Here is a 27,607-nt window from a genome sequence, read left to right as displayed (position 1 = left end):
TTAGAATGAGCAACGCGAAGGTATTTGGCACAGCCAGGCTAAGCCAGCTGCTGCAACGTAAGCACCAAACAACTGTTTTACACTATGCGTGTACCTTTCCTTAAATTCTTCCCCATGTCAAGTATTGAACTTTCCTAAAGCATTTAAACGACTGTTGCGCACATTCAGACTCTTGCAGAATTCAGTTTATATTTAGCAAGAAAACATCCAAATCTTCTGATCCCAGCCAAGACAGCTCCGCTCAGAAGACTAACCAATCCTCCGAGTTTTCAGTCTGAAACAGTGGATTTGCATTGTTAACTTTTCCTATTAAGTTTCTTCCATGTTAACTAAAAAGCCAAAGCACACTTAGGTGTCCGAGTACACGTCTCCAACAGTTGCTGTATCGGGAGCTTTGACTTAAATTGAGAAATGCAAGAATTAACCCATGTCCCCAGGCCAAATACTGAAATGCCAAAGCAGTGATTTTGTTCAATTCATCACTGCACTATAAATAAGTGTCACTGCGATAAAAACATTGAAGCTGTGAGGATTGTTTTATAAGCAAAGACTGGGCTCCCATCTTTATTTTGACACAAGTTTTTCCCACTCCAAGCGGTGGAAGGTCAACTGTAGACTACAATCTTAACCTTCTATCTTTAGCCAAAGGCCATCATTAATTTAATTTGGTCCACAGCACACTCTGGACCCTAATGCACTCATGTTTGCACAAATAAGCACTCAGTCATCTGTTATGGTGGTGTATGTATAGTCGTGGAGAGAGACCACCCTCAATGTAAATCAGAGCAGAAAAAAAAAGAAGAATCTCAGGGGGTCGGGACTCAGCTGTTCAGGCTGGGACCGAACAGCGGCATCATTCAGAAGCGTGTATCATGCAACAGGGCACTGTGTTTGCGGGATTTTTTTTTTTTCCAAGGAGATATACAATGAATGTGTAGTACAGAGGAAAGAAAAACTGAATGAAAAGCGAGTTAAGCGTACTCTCCCGCCTGCTAAACAAGTTTTCTGTTGTCTTGTGTAACAGTATTCTCCATCAGAGCAAGCCAGGTATGTGGACGGTGTTTTAATTAAGTCAACTGCTTTGCTATCAAGACAAATAATCACTTGTGCCAAAGTCGAAACCGTACACTTTTTGGAGCTGCTAACCTAATAATCATTCCTTCTTGACTCCCTTTTTGGTTAAAGGAACTTATCAACTAAACAATTTTTTCTGAATTATTTTTCTAAATATGATTTTAGAAGTTCCAAGGAAACAAGAACAGTACTTCAGCTCTTCATGTCTTACATGCGCTCCCCAGTCTTGCTTTGATCTTGCTGGCCGAATTGCATCAAATTCTGCATCTTACATCTTCAGGACAGCAAATATTCTGGCTTACTAGTGTACTTAAGTTGCACAACTAAGTTCACTGTCTTCTTCTCCAGCCCTGACTGAGAGGAATCATGTTTACAATTGAAAGAGCAATACTGTTAGTGTAAGGTTCTGAGCTTGGAAATAGTCTTTTTCCATGTTTATTCAGAGGTCAGCGTGTACTGACCTCCACAGGAACCTTACGCACTGGAAAACTATGCTAAATGCAGCAAAATTAAAGATGAAACACATTTTTCCTTAAAGAATCAGAAGGAAGATGACGTGAGTTTCAAAAGATTAGCAAAGGCATTTGGATCTATTTGCCTTTTGAATTTGCGTCTATAACATGCAGGTATCCAAACACACGTGACTAGAACAGTTTTTAATTAAAAGCCACATCCAAACAGGAAAGCGAATATTTTAATTGCATGTGAACTCTTAAGACTTGATTTTTTTCTTTTTTAAAACAACTTACTTCACTACAGAAGTGGACAAAACCATTGCCCGCATCGCTTGGGGAAACTGCTGGAACGCAAAGAAGAGCCCGTTGCGAGTTACCCGGCGCTCCTGCAAAATAACCATTTTGGCACGCAACCTCCCCCTTCAGCCCAGATTCTCCCCCTCTGGGCCAGCATCTAATAAAATATTATTATAATTTTTCTGAGTCATTCCGCAGCCTCAGAATTTCCTGTTCCTGCAGAACACAGACACGGCCTAACGGATGTTGTGGAAACTCAAGAAGGAAGCCTGGCTCCACTCATCTTGGGCCCAAAACCACTAGTAGAGTCACTCCCACAAATCCACACATTGCTAAACCTTAATTTGATCCATCAGATGTCCAAGGGCCACACATTCTTCAAGCTTTGTTTATTAAATGACACTTAAATGGACTTTTGTGTTCAAGACCAGATGTAATTGATATTGGAAACAGCTCAGCTTTATTCCAGTATTCGCACCGAATTCCAGCGCTGCAAGAATTAGCAAAAACAAAATTAAAACCAATCAGCTTGTCTGGAAAAAGGCAAACGTTAACGAGGTTGCAGATCCAAGATCTAGTTAGCGATGTCATTACAGAAACATTACGTTCATTACAGAATTTTTCAATTCAGCTCAAGGAACGACATTTTAAAAAACTCTGAAAGGTGACTACCGTTCATAAAACAGGATCCTTGGCATTCTTCCTGTGATTTGCGGGATAAAACAGGGCTTTTGCTCGATTCAGCATTCTGTAGCTTACCGAGAAACAAAAGCTAGCCATCTGGCAGGCACAACGAGACTGCCCTAGACTTTGACTAGTGACCTGCAGGTGAAGGCTTCTGTATCTCATTACCAGTCCCAAGTCCCATGAGCCATCACAGCATATCAATATCTTGGGAAGTCCTGACTATTTGTGTCAAGAGTCCAGCTGGTGTTGGAGATATCCAGCAACAATCACGGGATAGCCAGCGGCATGCTCTCTCTCCAGCGATGTTTCTATATCCTAGCTTTTCCCCTCATCTTTAAAAGGGGTTAGATAGGGTTCTAATTAGGATTCAAGCTCCTCGAGTGATCTCCGCTACGCGCTCCTTTAGAAAGATATTTAAACAGACAGTTTAAGGTTCCCTAACGCCAGCAGTGCAGCGGCAGGAGCCTGGAAGAAAAACAGGCAGAGTTGAGGCTTAAAAAGAAAAAGAGTAAGTGAATATGAAGCCAGAAGTGAAATTCACTTTTACAATCTCATGCGAGTAAGTGGAGTTGCTAGCTCTAAGCCAAGCATCGCATTAACAATTTACATATATTAATTGCTATCTCCAATTACCATCAAGATACCCAGAGGTAATCTCTTCTAGCTGGAAAAGCTCCTGCTTACAGCCGCTCACCAAATGGAAAACTGGCTCTCAATGACCATAAATTAATTCAGAGAGCCAGAGCCCCCTTCTTTAGCCACTAATCCTTGCATGACAAACCCGACTGGCTGCTGGTGGCTTAGAGCCTATCACACCAGTCAACAAGTCCAGGAAGAACAGCGGCTCAAAAACTCAGCTTTGAGACCACCAGGCTGCCAATGCACTTCTGTTTCCACAATTTTCTAAGTTTTCACCCGCTCTGATTTTTCTTTTTTTTTTTAAATAACATCTTCTACCCTCACTGGATGTTCAGCCGGCCATCTGTATTCAATTATTTTATCTTTCTCCTCGATGCTGTGTACTGCTTAGGCTCTTGGACTCACAACACAAAAAGCTCCAGTCACATTCTCATGTTCTTTATGGTCTGTGCAGACCAAGCAATGCAGTTTTCCTGGGGATAAATTCTCTAGCTTCATATATCTTCAGTTGCTAAAGGCACGCAAGCAGATTTGAGACTTGCCTGGAAGCACACTAGCTACACGAATCAAGGTCCTGAATATTGTTCAAATATTTCAAAATCATAAGTTTACACATTTTTAAATTCATCACTCTGGGACTTTTTAGAAAGTAACACATTCTACTAAAAATACTTAAGCATTCTCCTGTGATGAGAAAGCACAGATGATCACCTCCCAGATCTTTAATTGCAAACAGAGCCTTGAAAAATAACCAGTAAAGTTACTGACTGCTATATCTATAAAGAACTCTAGCTTTAGTTCTTCCATGGCAGCAATAACTTGGTTCTGTACTTCGCTTTTGGGATAAGATGAGTATTATTTGAGTACCAGTCTTACTGGGAAGAGGGAGGAAGAAAGCTGTGGCTGTGAGCAAACCCCGCTCTCCTGGCGAGTCCGGTTGTCCGTTCTGTAATGCAGCTTTGGAAGGATGAGTCTCCGTCCCCAGTTTATGCCAGCCATCTGATTTTTCTGAGTCAGCTGGATTTTTTTCATCTAATTTATATTATATACACACAGGCAACCACCCAAATGAAACACTCAGCAGGAAATTTGTACTTGCAAAGGAACCTGCTTAACTTCAACCAAGACTGAGAGCCCATCAGCTCCCATACTCAAATCAAAGCCATCAAGACAGTCCTGTCACCGATCCCTTATATCATCTACCCGGACTTGTGCAAAGCGTTTGACACTGTCCCGCACGACATCCTGGCCTCTAAATAGGAGAGACATGGATTCAACAGATGGACCACTCAGTGGATAAGGAACTGGCTGGACGGGCACACGCAAAAGAGTTGTGGTCAGTGGCTCGATGTCCAAGTGGAGACCAGTTATGAGTGGTGTTCCTCAGGGGTCGGTACTGGGACCGGTACTGTTTAACATCTTTGTTGGTGACACGGACAGTGGGATGGAGTGCACCCTCAGCAAGTTTGCTGACAACACGGAGCTGTGTGGCGAGGCAGACACACGCTGGAAGGGAAGGATGTCATCCAGAGGGACCTGGACAGGCTGGAGAGGTGGGTCTGTGCCAAGCTCATGAAGTTCAACCAGGCCAAGTGCAAGGTCAGTGAAGCTGTCTTGCAAAAAAACCCAAAAGGATTCTGGAGGCCGTGACGCCAGCTCTCACTCACCTACCTCCATTATGAGCGCTGCCAAGGTGTCCTAGGAAGAAATCCTCCAGAATGACGCTACCTGAAAGCTGATGCCTTCTTCGGGGTTTCTCTTGGAAAGAACACAGCACATGGGGACTGACCTACTGTACAAATCATCTTAAGAAAAAGGAAGCAGGAGGGCAATTGTCGGATTGTTCTGATCTTTCAGTGCAAACCGTTTAGCCACTCAGAAGTGAGCTCTACCAGCTTCCTTGCTTCATGCCACTCTGCGACTTCCATGAGCCAAAACAAGATCTCACTCTTAACTGATACAAGAAACATTTCCATCCAGAAAATACCCTTAATATTCTCCTTTCAGCAAGTGATGAGAACAGAGGCGATTCACAACTGGCTTCGATAAGAAGCACAGTATGTCAACAGCAGCAACTTCTGGACAGCGTGAGGCAGTAAGGAGGTGAGGCAGTATTTATGCTATGCAATTAAAATCTGTATTAATGTTACAAGAGCTATCACTTGGCATATCCTCATGATGTATCCATTCAAGAGCACTGCAATTACCTTCAGCGCTCCTCTTATGGGAGCTGAATTACAGTTCAGACTCGGCTGACAGGTAGATGATCCACGGCTTCAGTTACCCCAGTTTCCAGAGAAGGTATATGAAAAATTATTCTAATTTAAATTAATTGTCCTTAAAAAGGTGTGTGCCTACACCAAACTCCTTTTGTAGATATGTAGAAGTCCTCTTGTAAATTTTGACAGCCTCCGAGTAGTCTGTTTACAAATAATGACTAACTGAATTCCAACCAGAGCATTCCATGCCAAGGCACATTACCAGCACCACGCACAGCTTCTTTCAGGCAGGACTTCTGGAGTCCTATGATTGACAAGGTCTCTAATGAACTCTAATTGAAGAGTGGGCAGTCTGAAAAAATGCAACAACAGATGTGGTAAAAGGGCAAACCAGAAACTGTTTTGCTAATGAATGAAAAGTGTCTGGTCTGATGAGGGCCAGTGACCCAAAAATTCTCTTCTTCCACCCACCTCTTTACTTCATGTTCAAGTTTGGACCCTCTCCCTTGTCAGCCCAACACTTGGGGGCAGTAATGTACAGTCGTGAACATACTCCATTTATTCAGATCAGCACCAAGATGCTCTTTTATTAAAAAGCAGCAGCAGAGCATTGCTTTGACAGAGTAAGAGAGACCTCAGGGAAGCAACTTCGTGCGGTTGTCCCTCCCAGCATGAATACAAGCCTAGGAAGTAGACGTCTGTTTCTCACTATATTCGTTTTGGAAACCTTTTTGCAAAGACATTTCTACGTCTTCATCTCCTTTCAATGGATCTTAAGCAAGCACCAAAACAGCAGCTACACTCATCAGTCTGGAGATCAACTCCTATAGAAAGACTATGGAAAGCTGAGCTGTGAGCAGACTTCAAGTAATAACCTACACTTCACAGCAAAAACCAAAAATGACGCGGGCCTCTGCTTCAAGTCTACTCCAGCATGGCAGATGTAATGGAGCAAGGAAACCAAGCACAAAGGAAGCAGAAGTCCGGGTACCATCTTTTATAATTTTGTTGCAAATTTAATGAACCTGCTCATGCTCGTCATGCATTTGGAGACTGACCTTTTACTTCAAGGAGGTTATTGTCTGGTAATGGTACAGGAAACAGAATAAAAACATCAGCTATAAAGGTTTGGATGAATCTTGCCAAAAAAGGTCAAAAAACTATTTGCTTGAGTCTGGCTTATGATGTTTTTGGAACTATTACAGGTGGCAGTGGCAGTGTATACACTGCTCTTGTCTGACTGGAGTGTAGACTTCAGGCTTGCAGGCGTCGGGCTGAGAGTGGGCTGCAGAAGAGGTCTACAGATGTCTCAACAATAAAGAAATCATACTGGATTTAACAAATTATTTCATCTTCACCGCAAAGAAGGGGCTGCAGTGACTACTGTGGCAATCACACAGACCCTCCTTCTAACAAGCATCATTCAAACCGGTCTGTTTCATGTTACACTTGCAATATGAAAGGAAGCCCAGTGAGCGTGTTGCTGATGGAAAGCATGTAGAGCACTAATGAGCACCATCCAAAAGTAATTCCAACATTTAGAGGTAACCAGCAATTTTCTGAGTCATTAAAAAAACCTCATACCAATTATACAGTCATGCTTACCATAGCTCCCTAAACAACTCATTGTTTTGAACCATCCTTGGAGCTGCTCAAACCCTGATATCCGTTCAGTCCTCCAAATTTCATCAGAAAACCAACCGTGTCACACCAGATCATATCAATGATTTAGTTATTCTGTGTCCTACCTCCAGCAACAGCCACAAAAATGACGCTTTAGGTTGCCAAGAGTGTGGCGGCACAGATGTAGCCAATTACTAAATGGTTTCAAGAAAAAGAAATAATCCCTTCCTGCAGGGAATAATTTCTTTCCTGACCCGCAAAGCTTTCTTACCTGTACCTTGGCTTATGTAACTAAAAGCAGTACTTAAATAGAGTTTGATAATTTAAAGTCAGCCACAGCTTGTTGACCACGGTACTCCTCCCAGGTTCACTAACACCAGCTCCATACCACTTCAGAACAGACCTCCTCAACTAAACTTCTACCTGGTAAGTAGCTCCTCTTCTGCGCACAAAGATAACAAACAGCTCGGAGGCAATTGAAACAATCTAATCAAGAGGTACTAGTTCAAATGGCTGCTATGTGCACAACCATTAGGGTTTTAGGGTCTCTCAGACAAGGTTTGTCAGCAGCACGCATAAAATTCAGACCTGCCACAGAAAAGGGACATACTTCTCACTACAGATAAGAGGAAAAGCTTAACTGAAAGGTCTAAGTCTGTCCTCTGTCTGCAATAATCTAGAAGCTTAGGTCAGAAACAAGCCATATATTTACACTGGACAAGAGAAACAAGCTTTCCCAGCTGCCCATATAGTAGGTTCTATATAGATTAAATCCATATTTCAGTAATAAGTTACTCCTGAGGCAACTGTGCCACACACTGTTTTCAGGGACAGCCGACACTAACTAGTCTATTATAGCCCAACTACATCACAGGATGTGCAACTTAACCCTGTGTGACTGGTAATGAGCACACGCGTCCTTTTAAAGTAAGTTTTCCTCACTAGCAGTTTATCGAAGGAAAACAAATGTTTCAGGGACAAGCAGAAAACAGGTATCAGGCACAAGGTGGTAGGCCAGGGGCTTTTTTTTTTTTTTTTTTGATACCTACTGGACTGCAGAATACCTGATACAGCATAAATTATAAATAGATTTGAGTATTGTCCAGAACCCCAGTGTTCTGACATATTCTGCCCCAGTAATGTCTTTGAAGCATATGCCAAAGCACATCCACTGCACAAGTCCTGTGTCAAGAGGCAGGCAGTTCATCAGGAGACAATGCCCACGTATAAGGACTTGCATCAACCTTACATAAACTGCTCCAAATTACTTTTGCTAAACAGCAGCCTCAAAAACGGTGATGACTTCATCAAGAAAGCTGCTAATGACCCTTCATCCGAAAGCATGTCTGTGCATACACAGTAGTACCTGTTGGCTCGCCCAAAATAAACAGGTGGATTCCTGACATTGTTTGGGCAATTGCTGTATTCTTTAACCTTGCCAAAAGACAAGGAGAGAAACAAATCACCACACTTCCGAGATGCTTCAGCAAATGTTCTTATGTACCAGATCTGGATCACACACAGGACTCGGTCATTACTAGGTTAGAGCATCCAATACTCACCAAGTCAATGAGGTCACTGAGATTCTTCTCTATCTGCTGCGGAGGCAGACGCCTCATCAAATCCAAGGCACAATCCAGCTGCTGGTCACTCTGCAGAAACAAGAACAGTGCTCCGTCACCACAGGTACAGGTAACACAGCACATTCACACACACACACGAACGGCAGTGCTTGCTGACTCTTCTGAGACGAGAAGTAAAGTTTCTAGTTCTACGCAGCAGCGTGTTTTGTATTAATACAAACGGATTGCAAGAAAGTTCAGTACCATTTGATCACAGATTATTGACTTGGTATTGAAAAAATGTTCAAGACTACAGATTTAAGAGCACAGTTTAAGCAGGTGTCATGCCACCAATCTAACACTGTGCTGTTGATGGAAAGGAGTTCAGTCCTTAGCTCACCAAAACCTCTTTCCAACACTTGTGCAAATGCTTAATGCATTGTTTTTCATGCTGTCTCAATAATAAGCTGGGTTAGGGAACTGCAAGTTCCTTTTCCTGAAGCAGTTTTAACACTTCCTCATTCGTACTGTGCCGTTCAGCTTGAGATAACCAGCATCCAAGACAAATCCTGTTCCAACACAGAGTGCTCTCTCTCTCTCCTTCAGCTTTATCAAAAAACCAGAATGAAACACGCACACAAAGTATGATCCATTATTTCCTTCTTGCTACAAAACACACACCAAAAATGTACCTATACGTGAGAAATCAGGGACTTTAGTTATTTCCAGAAATCACAGCAATGTATTCCAAAGGGCTTACTGCAGCTGGTCTCCCATCCAATTCTGACACACACAAAAAACCCTTAAACTTCACTTCAGAGACAGAAAATATGCAACAGACATTACCAGAGACACTTGATGAGCTGAACTATCTTGACATAAGTTTTAGCTCTCGTTCTCACCAGCAGATATAAACAGACACTTCCCTGCAAGCCTAACAGTACCCAAAATCTGCACAAGTTTGATGAGCAGGTCACCAGGCAGCTAAAGCACAGCCAGTTTGTTTTCAGCACTGATTCCCCTCCCATTTCCCTTTGCGATTTCTAGCCACCCATATACCGGCTGGATCGATGGGCTGAGGCCAATAGTACGAGGTTCAACAGGGCCAAGCGCCGGGTCCTGCACTTGGGCCACACCAACCCCATGGACGCTACAGGCTTGGGGCGGAGTGGCTGGAAAGCTGCCCGGCAGAAAAGGACCCGGGGGTGTTGGTCAAGAGCTGGCTGAATACGAGCCAGCAGTGTGCCCAGGTGGCCAAGAAGGCCAACGGCATCCTGGCCTGTATCAGCAACAGTGTGGCCAGCAGGGCTAGAGAAGTGACTGTCCCACTGTACTCAGCACTGGTGCGGCCCCACCTTGAGTACTGGGTTCAATTTTGGGCGCTGCAGCATGAGGAGGACATTGAGGTGCTGGAGAGGGTCCAGAGAAGGACAACGAAGCTGGTGAAGGGTCTTGAGAACAAGTCTTATAAGGAGTGGCTGAGGGAACTGGGGTTGTTTAATCTGAAGAAAAGGAGGCTGAGGGGAGATCTTATCGCTCTCTACAGCTCCCCGAAAGGAGGGTGTAGCGAGGTGGGCACTGGTCTCTTCTCACAAGTTACAACCCGTAGGACAAGCGAAAACAGCGTCAAGTTGCACCAGGGGAGGTTTAGGTTAGACATTAGGAAAAACCTCGACACTGAAAGGGCTGGAACAGACTGCCCAGGGAAGTGGATGAATAGCCATCCTTGGATGTATTTAAAAGCTGTCTCGATACGGTGCTTAGGCACACGGTTTAGAAGTGGGCCCGGCAGAGTTAGATAAAAGTTGGACTTGATGATCTTAAAGGTCTTTTCCAGCCATAACGATTCTACGATACACAACGAGCTTAGCTTTAATTTCTCCCTCCTGTTCCGCCAAGCTCCAAAAAGTTTTACTTAAGAAAGGCTTCAAAACTAAAGCGGTTACATGATCACATTATTCAAGTAGCAGCCCCCAGGTCAGGGAGAAGAAGGAAGCAAAGTTTCCTGCAATTAATCTACACCCCAGCAATGAGGAAAGGAGGGAGCGCTCAGTTCAGCTGACATCCATTACGAAAGCTGTTCTTAAAAGGTACTACCCATTCACTATCAAAAGATAAATATTTTACAGCCAGCAAGGCAGACAGCCTGCTCTGGGGAGATTAAATATTTATTTCTCATCCAGCTCAGGTTATAGGACATAATCTTTGCAAAATATTCCGGCTCTACAGCCAGGCACCCACTCCTGTATCTCTCCAATAGTCTCCTGAAGATCTGAGTCTCCAACCTGAAGAGCAGGATGCGCTGACACCAAGAAGTAGTTTGTGACAGTCACCTGTTGTCACTGAAGGAGGACGTGTTCAAGTAATGTACATAAACCCCCCATACTCTTTAAATACTTGGGTAACGTGACAAGCAAACCCTTGGCTGAAATGAGTCTGGAGTGAAGTTATTTACCTTGGAAAGCGACTACAAATCGATCACTGAACTATCCCCACATTCACGCAGAAAAGCTTTTCAAAACTTTTTACTGATCTTCATTAGATGTTCAGGGGAAGTAAAAACTACTTACTTTCTTCTACTAACCTTTAAGCCCCCAGAGAAAGATACCGTTTAGATGGCCTACGCCTGCCCAGCTCCGGCTGCCGAGCTCAGGCAGGGGATCTTTCTGACCAAGTATTGTCTTTACCTCCTGCTATCTCTTACGTCAAGGAAGGAAAGCTGGCACGTGGTCACAAGGTCACGCTCCTCACTTTGGGATCGTGGGAACACTTACGGAAGTGCTCCGTCCTCCTCTGCCAGCTGGAATTGTTTAACGGACAAAAAAGCCCCGGGAAAGTTGATGTGAAAAACCACCACTGAAGCCACAACCCCAGACTAAGTGGTTTAGAACGCGACAATTTTGAAATAAACTACTCTGAATGAAGGAGTACCGACATTTGCAGTGTTTTATGGATTAACCAAAAGAACTTGGACTGACCATTTTTATAACAATATATTCAATAACAGCTGCAAAAAGACACGAGCAAGGCTGTTTAAGGCAGAGATTCTCCAAGGGGTTCAGACACGGCTGGCATACATGGCTGTGTGCAATGGAAAACCAAAAATATCCAAGCACATACTAACAGCATCTTTTTTCTGGTATTAAAGAGGTAAAAGCAAGGCTGAGCAGCAGGGCTCTTCAGTTTTCTTGCAGAGCATTTAAATAATTAAATGGCTTACCAGAAGATCTCCTAAAGCACTGAAATAAAGACAGGTTCTGCTGTATTTCTGTCCCTAAATCTGCGGTTATACGGTCCCTTTAATCCGGCATAAATCCATGCTGGCACAGGGAAAAAGGCAACACAAAGCACAGAGATTACAGAGCAAAGTGGTACCTTGTGGTATTGGACACATCTGGTATGTCCTATTTCAGAATTGAGCAGGTAATTCTACCAGTTATCTTTTGTTTCTGGTTCTTTCACTGGAGGTGAAGTGAGGTTTTAAAAACCAGCTCTGTGGTCAAATGTATCTTTTGGTGTCACAGCTCTGCCCCAGCTGGAGTATCTACATTAGCTGTAGGTATTTAACACACAAAGAGACAGGAGTCACATCCACGGTGCCAAAACCACTCTTAACCTCACTACGCTCTTAACTTCACCTGTTCTGGACTTCCATTTCCTTAATTCTCTTATAAAAATTGCATACTGAAGATGTGGTTTCTTAACAGACCTCCAGACAAAACATTTTTACAGAATTCTTGCCTTTAGACATGGAGAGGCTTAGAAACCCTTGCTCACTGGGAGGGTGATTAGACAGGCTGTCTCCCAGTCTGGGCCGCTCTGGAAGCCAAGCCCTTTGAGGTTGCGGGACTTAATGAGCTTAGTGTTTACTTGATACCAGGCCTTTTCCACCATTCCTCTGTTTCATCCAGCACAGAGCTCCTGTGGAGGAGTAGGGAGTTCAGACAGAAATTCTAAATGAAGTTTTATTATAGCTCAAGTCACTGAAGGATTTAGAGATCATAGGAATCTCAAAGACTGAAAATATTAGCTTAGATGAAAGCTCCTTAATAAGTTTCCTCTAAAGATGTTTGGCTATCTAGACTCTCCACTTAAGCATCTGCTATAGTGTTCCCATGATACTACCACGAGGAAAAATGTTATGAACGTGTCTATAGGAGTAGTTACATTTGTTTAGCCTCCTCTGCCTGCATCTGCTCTTCTCTTCAGTCTCCCTGTTGTACTTAGCTTATCTCCAAAAGAGAAACCCTCTCAGAACTGCCAGTTTCTGGTCATCTAGGTACCAGATGCTGAGGCTCAAATAAAAACAAAAAGCACTGAAAAAAATCAGTTGTATAAACATGCAGTTGCACAGAGGCACAGCTGTACACTTTAATTCCATTCATACAGTAAGCAATACTGTTCAAAGGCTGAGTATGGGCAGATGTCGTTCAATGCAGAACACACAAAAAACCCCAGGAAGTTACTACAGGTATGCAAATTGCAAAAATTAAAACCGGCAAAACACTGACCTTCCTTCTGACTCCCACTTATCACGTCCCCTAAAGCACGCAGCTCCAGCACGAAGCTCCTTCGGAGGAGGGGGACAAGGCTCAGGAATAGCTGGCATTCCTTAATGGTCCCCTGCCAGGATACGGTACGCTGATAACATCAAGCGACAAGAGCTGACCCACCATCACACAACTCTGAGTGAACGACTTCTTATGCAGCTGATACAGTCCACGGCACCCAAATGTGCTCTGCCAGACCCAAGTACTAATCCATACCATGTTTGCATTATATTTCGCACAGAATTGTCACCTGATAAACGATGCTATTATAAGCCAAGATACATACCTGAAGCCTTTCAAACATCAGTGTCACTGGCAGAACCGGTAACGCTTCACAGAAACTGTGCTTGTTTTCTCTTTACAATAGACACAGCAATCTGATGAGTTCTTACCTACAAGTATTTTGCACTTCTTTTTAAATGGTCTTTTTACATATGCATTTCACTGTGTACACTTACAGAATTTCCCAGGTTTCATTCACAAGTTTTGACAACTCTCTGTTGCTAGTTACCTGAAACTGAACCTATACTCCCGGTTTTCAGAGGGTTTACACGAACCTGCAGCTCTACCCCTTTCAAAGGCTAAGCCATTCCACTTAAAAGGAGGTGAGAGATTTCATTTGAAGCTCCCAGCCTTACAGTCAGGAGGAATTTGCTTCTATTTATCACAAAGATCTGCAGATTTAATTCCCTGGTCGTCACAGCTTTGTTCCGATAGCTCCCGCTCATTTGACTATGTTATTGCTGAGCATAAACAGTTAGGCAGTTTCCTTCAAAAAGAAAACCAGGCTGGTTTCCCTTCTGTATTGCATTTCTATATTAGCACTACTCAGCTAACTCCCAAACCAGAAGAAACCAACTGAGAGTTCAGTGCTACTGCAGTGGTAGCTTCTCCCTATTTTAGCCCTTTCGGGGAAATAAGCTGTTTGGGCTACCAAAACTTTACCACAAATGTAACACTTCTACTCAAGGCATGATTGTGCTACCCATCCTCTTTCCCATCTGTGATGCCAGCTTAGAAGAACTGGATGACCTAAAAATTACTTCAGTAGTTATGATTAAGGTAAAACAGCCACACACGCGTAGTAAGAGCGTGCATGATTCGGCCCATGCTGCCCACGTTTAGCGCCGAAATGCCACGGTGGTTAGGACGCTGCAGTCCGGTTAGAACAGATACAGCCTTTGAGCTGCTTCGTGCACAAGTCTGGCTCATGAGTGGCATCTGAAAAGCCATCCAAACTTAAAGTACACGCTGGCATCTCAATTTTCAGAGAACAGAAATGTTAAGATAAAAACCTGAAGAGGTTTTATCTACCAAAAATAGAACATTTGCTCAACTGATGCAATTTGAAGCAATCACCCATAAGAGGTTTTATCTACCAAAAATAGAACTCAACTGAGGCAATTTGAAGCAATCACCCAACAGATCCCTTTGGTTGCTCGTCAGTTTACAAGCAAAATATCTTTTAAAATTAAGCCAAGGCCAGAAGTACACAACCAGAAAATGATTATTTATTTTTTTTTCCTTCCTTTTATGTTGCAGACATACCCCAGATTGTAAATCATATTATTTCCTGTCAGTTCTCCCAACAGGAATGTCTGACTAATGTTTCAGCTTTGTGGTACTAAACACTAATTTTTTTTAATTGAAACAGATACACAGCTTCCCCTCCTGCTTGTCATTTTAATCCTTGCCAATTTCCAGAGCTCCAAAGGCAGACGACTCCCTTTTCAAATTACACAATAGGATAGTATTACTGCTAGAAGCTTCAGCAAAGGGTTGAATTATTGTAACCCCTATGTAATAAAAAGTACAGTAGTATGTTAAGGCGCAGGATTCCCCTCTTGGCTGTCAGCATTCACTTTTTAGGATATTAGATGGGAAGGGGAATAACTCTGTACAATCTATGAATCCCAGACAAGTTCTGCACTCATGACGTTTCCATCAGCTGCACATATTCCTTGCAATCTGCTTTTCCACATAATTTTTCCCTTGACTATTAACCCCCTTCTGGCAGATCCTATCTAAAACCCTTTGTAATGGACTTATAAATCACAGCTTCCTGACAGCAAGGTGTACTAGTGGGAGTAACAGCGATAGCATACTTGGGAAACAATCGAACATAATAAAACCTGAAGGCACACTACGCTGTGGATAGTTACAAAAGAAGAGGTCAAAGATTATTAAAAGAACACGACGGTGATGCAGACGACATTCACCTTCTCTTGAACTACTTCTAGCTTTGTCTTCTCTGGTTAGGATGTGGTCCAGTGGCTTTTATGATCTCAGACACTTAGGATCATGTCGTATGTTTAGTAACACATTCAGCTCAATTTGCTGTGGTCACACCAGTGCTGTGGTCAAGACCAAACACACAGACCAATTGCTGAGCGCTCATTCCATGAATTGCAAGTGAGGAGGATTAAAGATTAAAATATAAGCAAGAGGTGATGGATCCGAAGATTTTAGCAGAAGCTGCTGTACTCCACTTCCCACAGCTCCCCTGTAACCGATATTTACTTACAGAGCAATCAGACAAGTCACATCACAGCTTTTGAGTCAGTGAACCCTTCTCGGAGATATTCTCCTGCAAAACATTATTTCCTTTATTCTACTCTAACTTTTAAAATAATTGAGCACGCTATGGAAAAGCTGCACTAGCCCTAATTAATGACTGAAAACAGCTTCAGGGCTTGTTTTCTAAACTCAGGTCTAGGTGTTGCACGCACTGACAAATGCACCTGCGTGTCTGTCAAAAAATGAGAGGGCCACTCTCATCCTCAGAAGCACTGACCAGCTTTTGTTCTGCACCGGTCCAGAAATTTAATACCTGCGAACTTCAGAAAGACAAGTGCTCGCGAGGGATCTCTTCTTTGAAGAGGTTCTATGGTAAAGAGTAACTTATATATCTGCTCCAAAGACTCATGCGGGGGAACTAAAATAATCTATGGGAAGGAGAGCAAACGAGGCAGCTAAAGTTTCATTGCCACCAGCACGCTGATGACACTGGATACTTCTCACCATTTCAGGCTGACAGCACAACCACGGCAAGTCCTAGACAGACTAAAGGAGTGGCAATGGTCTTCTAGGAGCAACTACAAAAGAGATCTCCTCCTCCATACAAGCTCCATGAGCACCTCAAAGCTTGCGACCGGGGTTTTGCCAAATCCTTGTCTGCTGCTTTACCTTTAGGCAGATGCTTTCAAGCATCCTTTCAACTGCACTTTGTGTTTGACTTTGCTTCATCATTCTTACCCCAAATGAGGTAAGTATTGTTCCCTGTTCATGGGACATTACCCAACATCCTAGCTCAACTCTGGAAACAATTATCAAGTGAATTATAATACACTGAAGGTATTTCCAGCCATTAGTTTCTAAATAAACCAGAGCTGCTTGCCTGACTTTATTAAGGAAGCTCAATCTTACGGAACAACTACTTGTCAAGCTGTTTTTCATCTACCGAGAAACAAGTAACAACCCCTGATAGTACGGTGAAGGCCAGTCGACTGTAATTCACTATTTGAAGTAAGAATTCAGCATCTCCTGGAGTATATTCTGCAGCCAGTTTGCACCTCTTACAGCTGGTTTTTGACTAGATGCACTTCAGTCACTTTTAGCACATCTACAGAGGTACACAGCGAAAAAAACCTAACATTTGCTGGCACCTCCTTCCCAGCAAGGATGTATTTGGAGGTGGTAGATACTTGCATCTACTTTCAAAACTAATTAAACATCTATAGTTTTAGTTGATATCAAGTCCAAGGCAAGCCTCTGTCACCCGTCAGGTGACCAGAGCCACCACATGCAAACAGAAGAGCAGGATGGACCGGCAAGGAGGCTTCCTGGGAACAGGCTCTTCATCTCCACCTTCTGCCACCATCACTAATGATTCCTGCACCAGTGTTTGTCCTCTGGGTAACAGCAACAATGTTTTATTTATTAAACTTGTCATTGAACATGACAATGTAATTTACTAGCTTTCATCTGGTGCCAAGAATTCCTGTGAAGCATAAAGTTTGCAAAAAGTCATTTCCCAATAAATCATGGCATCAAGTGAATATGCAATCTATTAGCCCCACATGAAAGAGTAAAATGGGGACGGCAGTCAAATAGCTATATAGAAAAGCTGCACAGATTGCAAAACAGCATCGCTAACTTTTATTAAAAGGGATTAAAGTCACTGAAACAGACCGTAGAACTGACCACCTATTCCTATGAACATTAAGAGATTTAATTAGGCTAATGTTACTGCACGACAGGGTTTTATCCCCGTTTTAAGTCTGGATTTAACACAAAATAACATTTTCTTTGTTAGATCTATGTACAGATAGGAAATCGTAGATAAACAAAATGAAAAACACCTGTTAGAACACACCACTGAGATACGAGAACTTGTCCTGATCTCGCCAACACTTCCTAAGGCAGGTTGTCACATCTGCCTAAGGGCTTTCACTATCAGAATAGATACTGGCGATACTGGTTTGAGCGCACGTATGTGTGTACTCCTAAAAGACAGACATCCAGACACAGACAGCTTTACCGACGGCGCAATCATTCAGCATTACTTAATGCATCCAGTAACTGCAGGTGCCTCTCGATATTTCCTTGCAACTCAGTTCAACACCATACCTCAATCTTTTTCTGTAGGTTCACAAATATGTTGGCATACACCGAGGTGCTGCGCAGGCAAGTAAGTCTCGCTTTCTAAAAACTGTGCAGCTGCATCCTAACCACCCTTCTTCCCCCATCAGCTCACCCACACTGACTCACAGCAAACAAAGGATCACTGCCGAGCGAGCGGCTAGTAAATTTTTCGCAGGCCGTTCAACAGGAAATCGTTCACAGGATCCTCTTCCTGACCTCGACAGCCCTTTTTTGTAAAAACTCCTGTTACCTCTGCAAGATGCTTTCGTACAGCTCTTCGCTCCGACCCTGCAGACGTATCCAAAATTATGGATTGATATTCTCTCATCCTCCCACTTCATTACTTCATTCTTTCTCTGTAAACCTACTACTAACTGGCTAAATGGGTTAGTTCAGTCTTTGAAATAAGCTAATACAGTAGGTCTGTGTTGGTTCCTAAATCTAATGACCTGTTTTTCCCAGCCACGTTACCGCCTTGCTTTCCATTCAAATATTACTGAGGAAGTGCCCAAATCAGTCTCTAGAGAAGGACTGCTTAATTTTCACAGGGGTCAACTTTTTTTTCTTTTTAAATTGAAACCGTAATTACTACAAACGCAACAGCTCTTGAGATTCACCACTGCCGTTTGTCACCCTGAACATCCCCAAACGCATTGTTTGTGATGTCTTCTTTCAATCCTGTTTAAGGCTGGATGATCTTTTCAAAACGCTCTTTTATTCTTCATGCTGCCTGAATCTGCCTGGTCACGAAAGTATCAGAAGAGGAACTGCTCAATCCAAATGGAGAAATTTTCTCTTGCAGAAACAGTTTAAAGTTTGGCAAGTCGGTCCTGGCCCGACAGATCCGGGTTCTCCTTCCAGACAACTGCAACCTAGATTTGTTTTTCATATGAGAAGTTACTTACATCAAATACATTTGAGACACGCTGTGTGCAGGGATAACTGCACATTATTATAGCAGCGGGGAGGCATATACTCCATCACCAAGGTGACAACAAACATAGACATGCTTACTGGAAGCATAACTAAGGCAAACATTCCCCATCACCGATCCAGCACGGCGCTTTACGCCAGCCTGTCTGTAGAGCCCCCGTCACCCCAGGTAAGCTGTCGCCCCGCTCACAGCTGCCCGGTTCAATATACAAACTCAGCACTTTCCAGCGTCCTGAAGTCTAGTAGCCCGGGTTGTAAATTCATGAGATAACTCTGGCAAGTAATCGGATGCCTGGCAAGGCCGAGAGGAGAGACAGAGAGGTTATCTAATTAGCCCTCATCCCTGAACGTTCTCCGATTGCCTAAAAGGTCAATAAAGTAGGTTAATATGCCTTTCGCTTGTGTCTAGCGAGATGCACCTTGCCGACAACACTGCAAAGCTTGCAAGACAGTTCAGTTTCATCCAAGGGATTCAGTGCTAAGTTTTAAACTCAGAAGCTAATGGTTTTGCATATATATATAGGCCATAAGAGTATCACATCTCCACCTAACCAGATATTCATGCTCCCCAGAATTCCTTCCCTTACTGTAATTCCCAGACTTGCCTATTCTTCCAGTCTTTTTCTACTTTCCTTGCTGTTGCTGAACACGTCTGACCTACCCTCAAGTCAGAACTGCAGACAGACAATGTGCGATCTAACAACGCACTAAAGTTCTGTAAAACTTTTAATAAATTTAAGTAGTAGAGACAGTTTATTCAGGAGCAGTGCTTCGCATAATACACACGTGCCAGTTTCAACCCATGTCAGATTTCTCCTTCAGTTTAATATGAAGTTAATATTTATTCCATTGGGCCAGCTTTCACCTTACCAAGCTCTGAAATAGCCCTGCCTGTCCTAATGGCTACATGAAAGCTGTATTTGACCACCCAGCGGAGAACTGTCAATACTGAGCCAAGATCACGCCTGCTCTTAGCGTTACATCCAAAACTCTCCATGATGACCCCTAAATTTGCACAGCGACAGGACTCGGCGGATAAATACAGCTATGAAGTGCTGCGGTCAGCATAACACAGCCGCTATTTTACCTCATTCCTCCATTTCATGGCTCTGTCCTCCTCACCAAAAGACCCATCTCTTGTTTCTTGAGCCCGTCTCAAATTGCAAGCACAGGCTATCAGCCAGTCACCAATCACCTTTGCTAGCAGCAAGCTTTTTTTAAATCCTGATATTTACCAAAGCAAAAATAACTGGGGAAGGCAGGTAACAGGACATCCCTTTCAAACTCAGCAGTTTGTCTAATGGAAAAGATAGAAAGTATCACCTGAAGAAATGCAAACCAAATTCCCCTCGGAGAATAAAGAGTATTTTATTTATGGTGGCTTTGATTGGTGGCTTAAGGCAACCACTAAGCTTATGTCTTCACTGCAGCCTCAACCCTTTTTGCTTCCGCACAAAATCCTCTTACTTAAGTGCTGTTTTCAGTCTTGTCTAGCTGATGCTGCTAAAATTGTTAGATCCTGGGTTCTGCTTTCACCCAGCCTGGTAACCCTCCCACTTTGCAACAAGGACGTGATTGAAATTCCAAGTCAATGCACCAAGAAAGAACTCAGCTCCACTTTCTGAAACAAAAAGACATGGAGGACACCCTCTTTGTACTCAAGGCAACGGCACCAGCAAGGACATGCTCTGCAGCATGGCTGCAAACACTTTTGAGTAAGGTTTCACGGGCTTAAACTGAGAGTCAGGACTCCTACGCCAACCCTGCGCTGAAAAATAACACAGGCTATGCTGATGAAATATAAACTGGTAAGGTTTCGTTTGCGTATAGCAGGAATAAAGTAGGTAATTTATGAGAAGGACAGCCAGATAAGTCAAGTGCGTGCAAATAGATTCTGCAGTTCTTCAGCCCAACTTGGAAGCGGCAGCACAAAGAGCACAAGCTCAAAGCATGCTGCACATTTTCCTTCCAAACCCTACAAGAGGAAGGTAGGGCAGAAGAGCAGCACCAGACAATACAGGAAAATGAACCTTACTGGCTGATGCCAAGACTCAGGCCACCGCTCCAGGAAACACAGCACAAGACATTATCTAATGCAACTAAAGTAATTCTAAATAGAAGCCTATTTTGGGTACAAGTACGAGAGAGATCCTGATTTCGATTCCTCACTCAAAACTTCATTGTACCTAAAAACCCAGAAAAAGGACAGGATTGCCACTGCAGTTGGCATTACCCAGACAGCACCTATGCTGGAAAATTACATTTTAATTAGTAAACAAGCAAAGCAGCTTCCTCAAGTACGCTGCATTTTCTTCCCATAATCAATCCTCTCTGCTCAGCTGAATTGTCCTTACAACTGGCTCAACCAGCATCTACCCCCCTGCCCCGTGAAGGAAATTTCAAAAGCAAATGTCTCATCTACCACACATGCAAGAGCTCATACTTCCCAAGACAACCCATTTGGAAGCATCCCACCCCATCCTGCTTCAGGACATAAGACCTTTTTGGCCATTTGATCAGGTCCAGGTGACAAAACCCCCGTATTATTCAGCTCAAGTAAGCCACAATAGCTCAATGCAAATCCATGCAAGTTTCAGTTACAGTTCTTAGGCATCCATTCATAGTATTTGATCAATTCTCACATTAATGTCAACATGAACACCTCACTCAGACTGTTAAGTACTTAAGAAGGCATTAAACAAAAGACGAAGAAAAAAAATCAGTTTATTCTCCAGCTTCAAGTGGCCACACACTTTCATTGCACCGGCCTGAATTCTTCGTGTTCAAGTTAGAGAAGTTTTCTCATTAACACAACCTACCAGCAAACAAACCCTGGGCTAGAGCCTACCTAGAGGGAGTAGGAAGCTTGGGAAAGGTTTATGTTGTTCAGATGTATTAACTGCTCCTTCAGACCACATACTTTTCATCCATAAAGGAAATTCAGATTTAAAGTCCTCCAGCTTCAAGTGAGATTTTTATTGTTTTTTTTTTTTTTTTCTTCAATGCTTCTTCCTGGAAATAGCAAAGGATTAGGAGGAATCGAAGCATACACATGCTTTGGACCTTGTGCATTGAAGGGGGGAGAGACGAAGGTTTGGTTGAAGGTTTCAAAACTCTTCAGGGCTCCTAGCATAAATCAATGGGAAAGGGGGAAATTATAATGTACAATGGCTGAATAAGAATATGAATAAAACCAGAAAATCAACATGATTTTGAGCATCTTATACTTCTGCAGTCATTTGAAAAAAAAATATCCTTAATCATCACATTGTATTAGTGTGGGGTAAAAAACAGGGCTTCGCATAGACCTAAACTCCACCTTACACTGCCTGTACAGGCACCTTTCAGAATTTCACACTTCTCCAGTAAAATTGCTCTCTTCAGCAGATGTTGAAACATACTCAGTTTTATTTCAACTTGAGGTGGCACTACTACACTGTGTACCAGCTCAAGGGGACAAAACCCAACAAACAAAACACCTCTCTACAAGTTTACTCGGAGTAAGGAGCCAGTTAGACTTGACCAAACAGCCCTCCACAGGGCAGGCAGGAGAATAAGCACCAGTACCTGCACTCCCCGTCCAAGTCTTCAGAAGAATCCACCAACCCAAAACCAAACTGCATCAGTGTGCAGCACTGGGGAGCGCTGCATGGTCATGTGTAACCCCTGAGTTAATCAGCTATCCTTCACACATGGAAGTCAACAGCCAGAAAGCAGAGCTGAGAACTGCAGAACTAGAAATTGAGTAGGGCAGCAATATTTCTTTCCCAAAGAGAGTCATTTCTCTACTCAACTACAGTAATAAGGCCCAAAAATAGTAATTCAAAAGAGTTGAACTTCACTTTCATTTTGTTTTACTCCCAGATGTCAACGAGTAAGATATCAGCATATATATTTACCATATGAGGAAATCCTACTTGAACAACTTCAGCTTGAGAATATTTTTCCTTCGCTAATAAACCACAAGATTAAGCATCACTGTAATGGCAGTATTCCCTATCCCAACGATATCCTCAAACTTGATTATTTTGGGAATTTGCCTTTTAAGATAACATTTAGCTAAGCTCACATACTTGGCTAATAAAACATGGACTCCACAAAACAGCTTAAGTCAGTGCTTCTCAGAAGGCACAAGGTGCAAAGGACTTGCTGTGGACACTGAAAACCAACCCCAAGCTCTCACACTACATGGTAGGGTTTCAAAAGTGACAACATCAATTTAGAAGAGAGACGGGCTCGGTGTTCAAACAGCTGGAAAAGCGCTACCTTTTGTTGTTCCATTTCACAAATGATTTAATATGGTTTTGGTAGCAGTTGCACAAACCCAAGTTATTTATCAAGCGGCAACATGTTTGCCCAAAACAAACAGCCCCTACCTTGAAAATATTAGTTACTCTGAAAAGCACGCGAGGTTTATGTATTGAGTGTCAGTGTCGCATCACGCATCCTTGGCTGTGCTTCAGCGCTTTTTAGCTGCCTCACAAATTCTAAACGGATGATGTGCAGCCAGGACTACACTAGGCAGTTTGAATTTATGGTTGATTAAATTATAAATTTTGCTAAAATTGTCTGCCTTTTCCTGAAGAGTTGCATAGCAGAAGAAATACTTGCTAACGTGATCAGGACAGTTTACATAACCTGGAAAGGAAGATTTTTATTTCTACAGAGAGTAGCTGGATTCCATCCATTCATAACCCACAATTCCAGAAATCTCAGCAGATCCACTCTCCCAAGTCCTGCTTTGCCCTGAACAGTGCATTTGGTTTATTTTTAGCACAAGAGACAGCATCCATCCAGGCAGTTTTCAAGCTTCATGTGTTGCCCTGCCTGTTTCACAGAGCACCTGACACAAGTCTGAATTCTCACTTAAACTCACCAGGAGCAATTCAGACCTGAGGTGGTGCAGAGGAGACAAAGGTTCCCATCTCTCTGCTTTACACAGATATTGGTAACCCCATGGTACCAAGAAAGCGTTTGACCTAATATCCTGCACCATATCAGCTTCTCCCAGCTGCCATGAAAACTCACTATCACCTTCAATGAAAAGGCCATTTCAGCATTTCAATGCTCCAGTTCAGTATTGTGTTTTCATATCCACAAAAATGAAAGATCCTGGAAGTACTCTAAATGCTGGATTGGGACCTAAGCGGAAACCGGATGCTGCAACGGCACTATCTGCATAACATTAAGATAATTGTGAGAGTCAGTAAAGTTTTAAAACGTCACCACAGATCATTTGTCTTCTGCAAACAAGATCAGCGATTTGGCCTGCACACTCCTACTGGACTTCGCTAAACCATGCTTAAGTTGCCACATTCTTTGAGTGAGTCTTCAGATGTGTACACAGACAGTGAGATAAACAAATAATAGAGTGGTTGCCACAGGCTCATCCTTGAAGTCCACTCAACATCAGAGACTAGCACATGCTGTCGGAAGTCCTGATCAAATCCCTCCTACGCCCAGTGATCTCCATGACTAAACATGAAAAATCAAAAGACAGCATAAACTTTTAACACTCAGGAAATTTCTGAAGGATTTGTGTTCTACCTCCTTCAAAACACTGATATAGTTACATTCAAACCCTGACCAGATTCATCTTACAGCACGCTTTCATAACCCCTTAAAAGAAGAAGTTGGTATCACCATCGTTTTTGTACATGAAGCCTAATTGTTTTCCTTGAATTCTTTTCCTGTGAGGATTTTTGCCATAGCAGAAGTAAAGATAGTTTGTTGGAATACTGATTTCAAGTTCTACAGTCAGGTCTCACACATACAGCCTTCAGTATCTTAAAATGTGATACGCAATTGAAATAAGATGCTCCATCCTGTCAGCCCCCACACTCACAAGTCAGGTACAGCATCTCGTTTGTTCAAACGAGAACACTGAACCTTGACTTTACGCATTCTTCACATTTCACCACAAACTAAAGATCTTTATCCTGCATAATACAGGTGGCAGGATCACCATAATCTTCAGCTCTGAAGAAAAAGAAACACAACAAAACATCATAAAGTATTGCCTCTGAAATTCTTATGGTTGAAGGTAAGAAGTAAAGGATTGCACTTGCTTGCTTAACCAGCCTTTACTTTGCTATGTAGCCAGGCACCGGATTTTTGAAATCTAATTTGTACATTCTTGAATTGTTACGTTGGAAAACCTGAATCACAAATTCCCAAACAATCCAGAGTATCTCAGTGATTCCATACAAGTGATTACATCCATGGGAGTTACATTGCCTTAGCCAGGCTCTCCAAAAACAGACATCCATCCTCATTGTTCGATTTGTTTAGAGCTGATAAAATCTGCCCCCTTTACACAAGGTGCCAAAATGAAATTGAAAGGTTTTATGACCTGGGCTAATCCATTCCGCAAACACACAGCAAAATGAAGCTTATTTTACAGGACTGAAGAAACTAGAGGTTCTCCTCTGAAAAACGGAAAGTTGTCATCCCTGCAGAAGAGTAGCACCCACTGCTGCAACATTACCTGCTCTGACTGCACTCACTCTTCCTGTTTTTTGCAGGTTCCATTAGACCTTAGAACACCTCATGAGCACATCCAGCCTCCAGAGGAAATGCCAGAATATGAGTGATAATTGGGGGTTTACGAACAGCAGCGATAGCAGATGGGGCCCCCATCGCTCTTAAACGCCGCTGCTGCATTTGCTCGCTCCGTGTACAACTACATCAAGCGGTAACGTTCGCCGTGCAAAGCGGAAGCATTCCCTCTGTAAACACCACCCCAGGTACCAGGCCCAGAAACCGGGAAGTAACCGGCCAGCTGAGCAGCCGGCCGGGCCTGGACGCCCCGCCGCCCGCCCCCCAACGCCAGGCCAGACCACCCCTCCCTCTCCCCTGGTAGCACTGCCTCGGGCCCTCCCTCACCGCCGCCCCAGGGAAGCCGGGAGAGGCCCACCCGCTCCACCACCCCTCTCTGAAGTGACCCGGGGTGGGGGGGTGGTGAAGGAGCCACCGGGGCGCGGCACCAGGGGGATAGGAGGGGGGCAGCACCACCGGGAGGAAGGAGAGCGCAGGGAGGAGGAGCCGACAGCGGCGAGTCGCCGCCCCGCTCGCCCTTACCATGGCGGCTCGGCGGGGCTGCGCTGGGCGGTAGCAACGGCGGCGCCTCCCGGGCCCGTCCGGTCTCCCTCCGAGGCAGGCCGCGGCCCTTCCACTTCCGCCGTTGCCTAGGAGTGAACATCCGGGTCAGCACCGCGCCGCCCCGCCCCTTCGCCGCCGTCCCGCCAATCAGCGCGCGGCTCGCCGGCCATCGCCAAGTGTGGAGCGCGGCGCGCGAACGGGGGCGGGGAGGGGGCAGGAGGGCGGAGGAGGGCGGGGCGGGAAGAACAGTTCGCTCCGCCCCAGGGGCGGGGCCGGGAGGGGGCGGAGCCTGCGGGAGGGCGCGCCGGCCGGCAGCCGGCCCCAGCCCCGCCGCGGAGCGGCACTTCCCTCCTCCAAACGCCTTTAAACGCTTAAATGGGCCTCAGGGTTAAAGGAAAACCAGCAGGTAGCACGGAAAACGTCAGCCCGAACAGGGAGCTTTTGGGCAACGTCATCAGCGCTGTAAACTGGACTTTACCGAGGTAACTAATAGAGCATCGTTACCGGTGCTGCCTGTAAGCAACGCTCTGAAGCGACAAGAAAAAATAATCAGCCTCTGGCTGCTTAAGGCCAGGGTTAATTAATTTGAAAAGCAAGTGTTCAGCCTTCTCTGGAAACTTAGCCTTTGATTTGGTGAAGCATGTAGGTACCTGCTGGAAGCTAAGCAGATGCTTACAAGTTTTGATGACTGCAGGGCTGAGGCAGCTGCCGTACCCATCTCCAAATGCGGGACAGAAATCAGCAACTCAGGGTGTACATGCAAATAAAACATTTCTGCTTTTCTCAGACTGTCCCAGGAGGAAGCCATCTTTTTTTCCCTGTAATTTACTAGCTCACTCTTCAGTGATCTCAGGTAAAACTGATCCCGATTCCACGCTCTAGACCTGTGCATTCTCAGAGGGACCTGTGTACAAAAGAGCTGCAGCGTTCCCAGTTACCCCAGGAGAGCATCCCATTCATTATGTGACGGCGCTCTCCTCTGCAGCTCCTTTGGAACAATTCTTTGGCCTGTTTCACCACAGTTTTGGTGCCAGGGGTCCAAGAACCCTCCATGGGCGCTCCTGCACTGCAGACTTAGCCCTCCTGAGCCACAAGCCCTTCTGTTATTCCATTTACTTTCTGCAGTTTGCTGTAGGAACTGGCAACGCTGACAAGGGGAGTCGCACACCGCTTCGTTTTTCCCTTGGCTGTGACACTGTGGTATGTCAGGCCAAACTCAGACTTTTCACTCGGACGTGACCACAAATGGTTGTGGCTCAACTGTGAATGTTCCTCTGTCTCAGGTACCAAACAGGACCTGCTAGGAGACAACAGCCCTGACTGCTCATTTGACTTAACGGGGCAAACCAGCCGTTGCTTTCAGTTTGAGAAGAGCAATCTGCATTTCCAGGGAAGTGAACTGCTCACACATGCAGCCAGTTACAGCAGGTAGCATCAAGGCCTAACTGCTGACCGTGAATTTGCATGACAAATGACCACATGCAGAGGTAACAGCTATCACTACTTACACTAATGAGAAAAGCAAAGCTATTCTGCATGTTGATGACTTCTGACAATTTGCTCTCACCCGTTTTGCTAAGTTAGCCTTTACCAGCTTTTTTCCATTCCCCTGTTGCCATTTTTAACCATTTGGTGTTTTCAGCACAGGAACAAAATGAAGCCAGGAAGCAAAGGACAGAAAACAGCAGAGCAATCTCAAGAACAACAGGAGCTATGTTCCCTCACAGAAAAACAAAAGCGCATAAAACTCCATCAATAACCCACTACCAAATAAACCCTAAGATGGGAAATAATCTTGCCACATCTAGTGGAGTGGCCACGTG

The 27,607-nt window shown here is 44.0% G+C and overlaps 1 protein-coding gene across 2 annotated transcripts in view; it reads right to left on the bottom strand.

Annotated features, from left to right (window-relative positions):
- Window positions 1-25,864, bottom strand: part of CAPZB (capping protein (actin filament) muscle Z-line, beta) — a 61,914-nt gene extending 36,050 nt beyond the window's left edge. For both annotated transcript variants that reach the window (XM_009889969.1, XM_009889972.1), the window contains exons 1-2: window positions 25,764-25,864; window positions 8,557-8,646 (exon numbers count right to left, since the gene is read on the bottom strand). In XM_009889969.1, the coding sequence (XP_009888271.1) occupies window positions 8,557-8,646; window positions 25,764-25,766 (93 nt within the window). In that variant the 5' untranslated portion in view covers window positions 25,767-25,864. The remainder of the gene's footprint in view (window positions 1-8,556; window positions 8,647-25,763) is intronic.
- Between the last annotated feature and the right edge of the window lie 1,743 nt (window positions 25,865-27,607).

The sequence above is a fragment of the Charadrius vociferus genome, unplaced genomic scaffold, assembly GCF_000708025.1.
Source record: "Charadrius vociferus isolate BGI_N301 unplaced genomic scaffold, ASM70802v2 scaffold838, whole genome shotgun sequence".
In the NCBI taxonomy this organism is placed as follows: domain Eukaryota; kingdom Metazoa; phylum Chordata; class Aves; order Charadriiformes; family Charadriidae; genus Charadrius; species Charadrius vociferus.
This window is presented reverse-complemented; position numbering and strand designations above follow the sequence as displayed.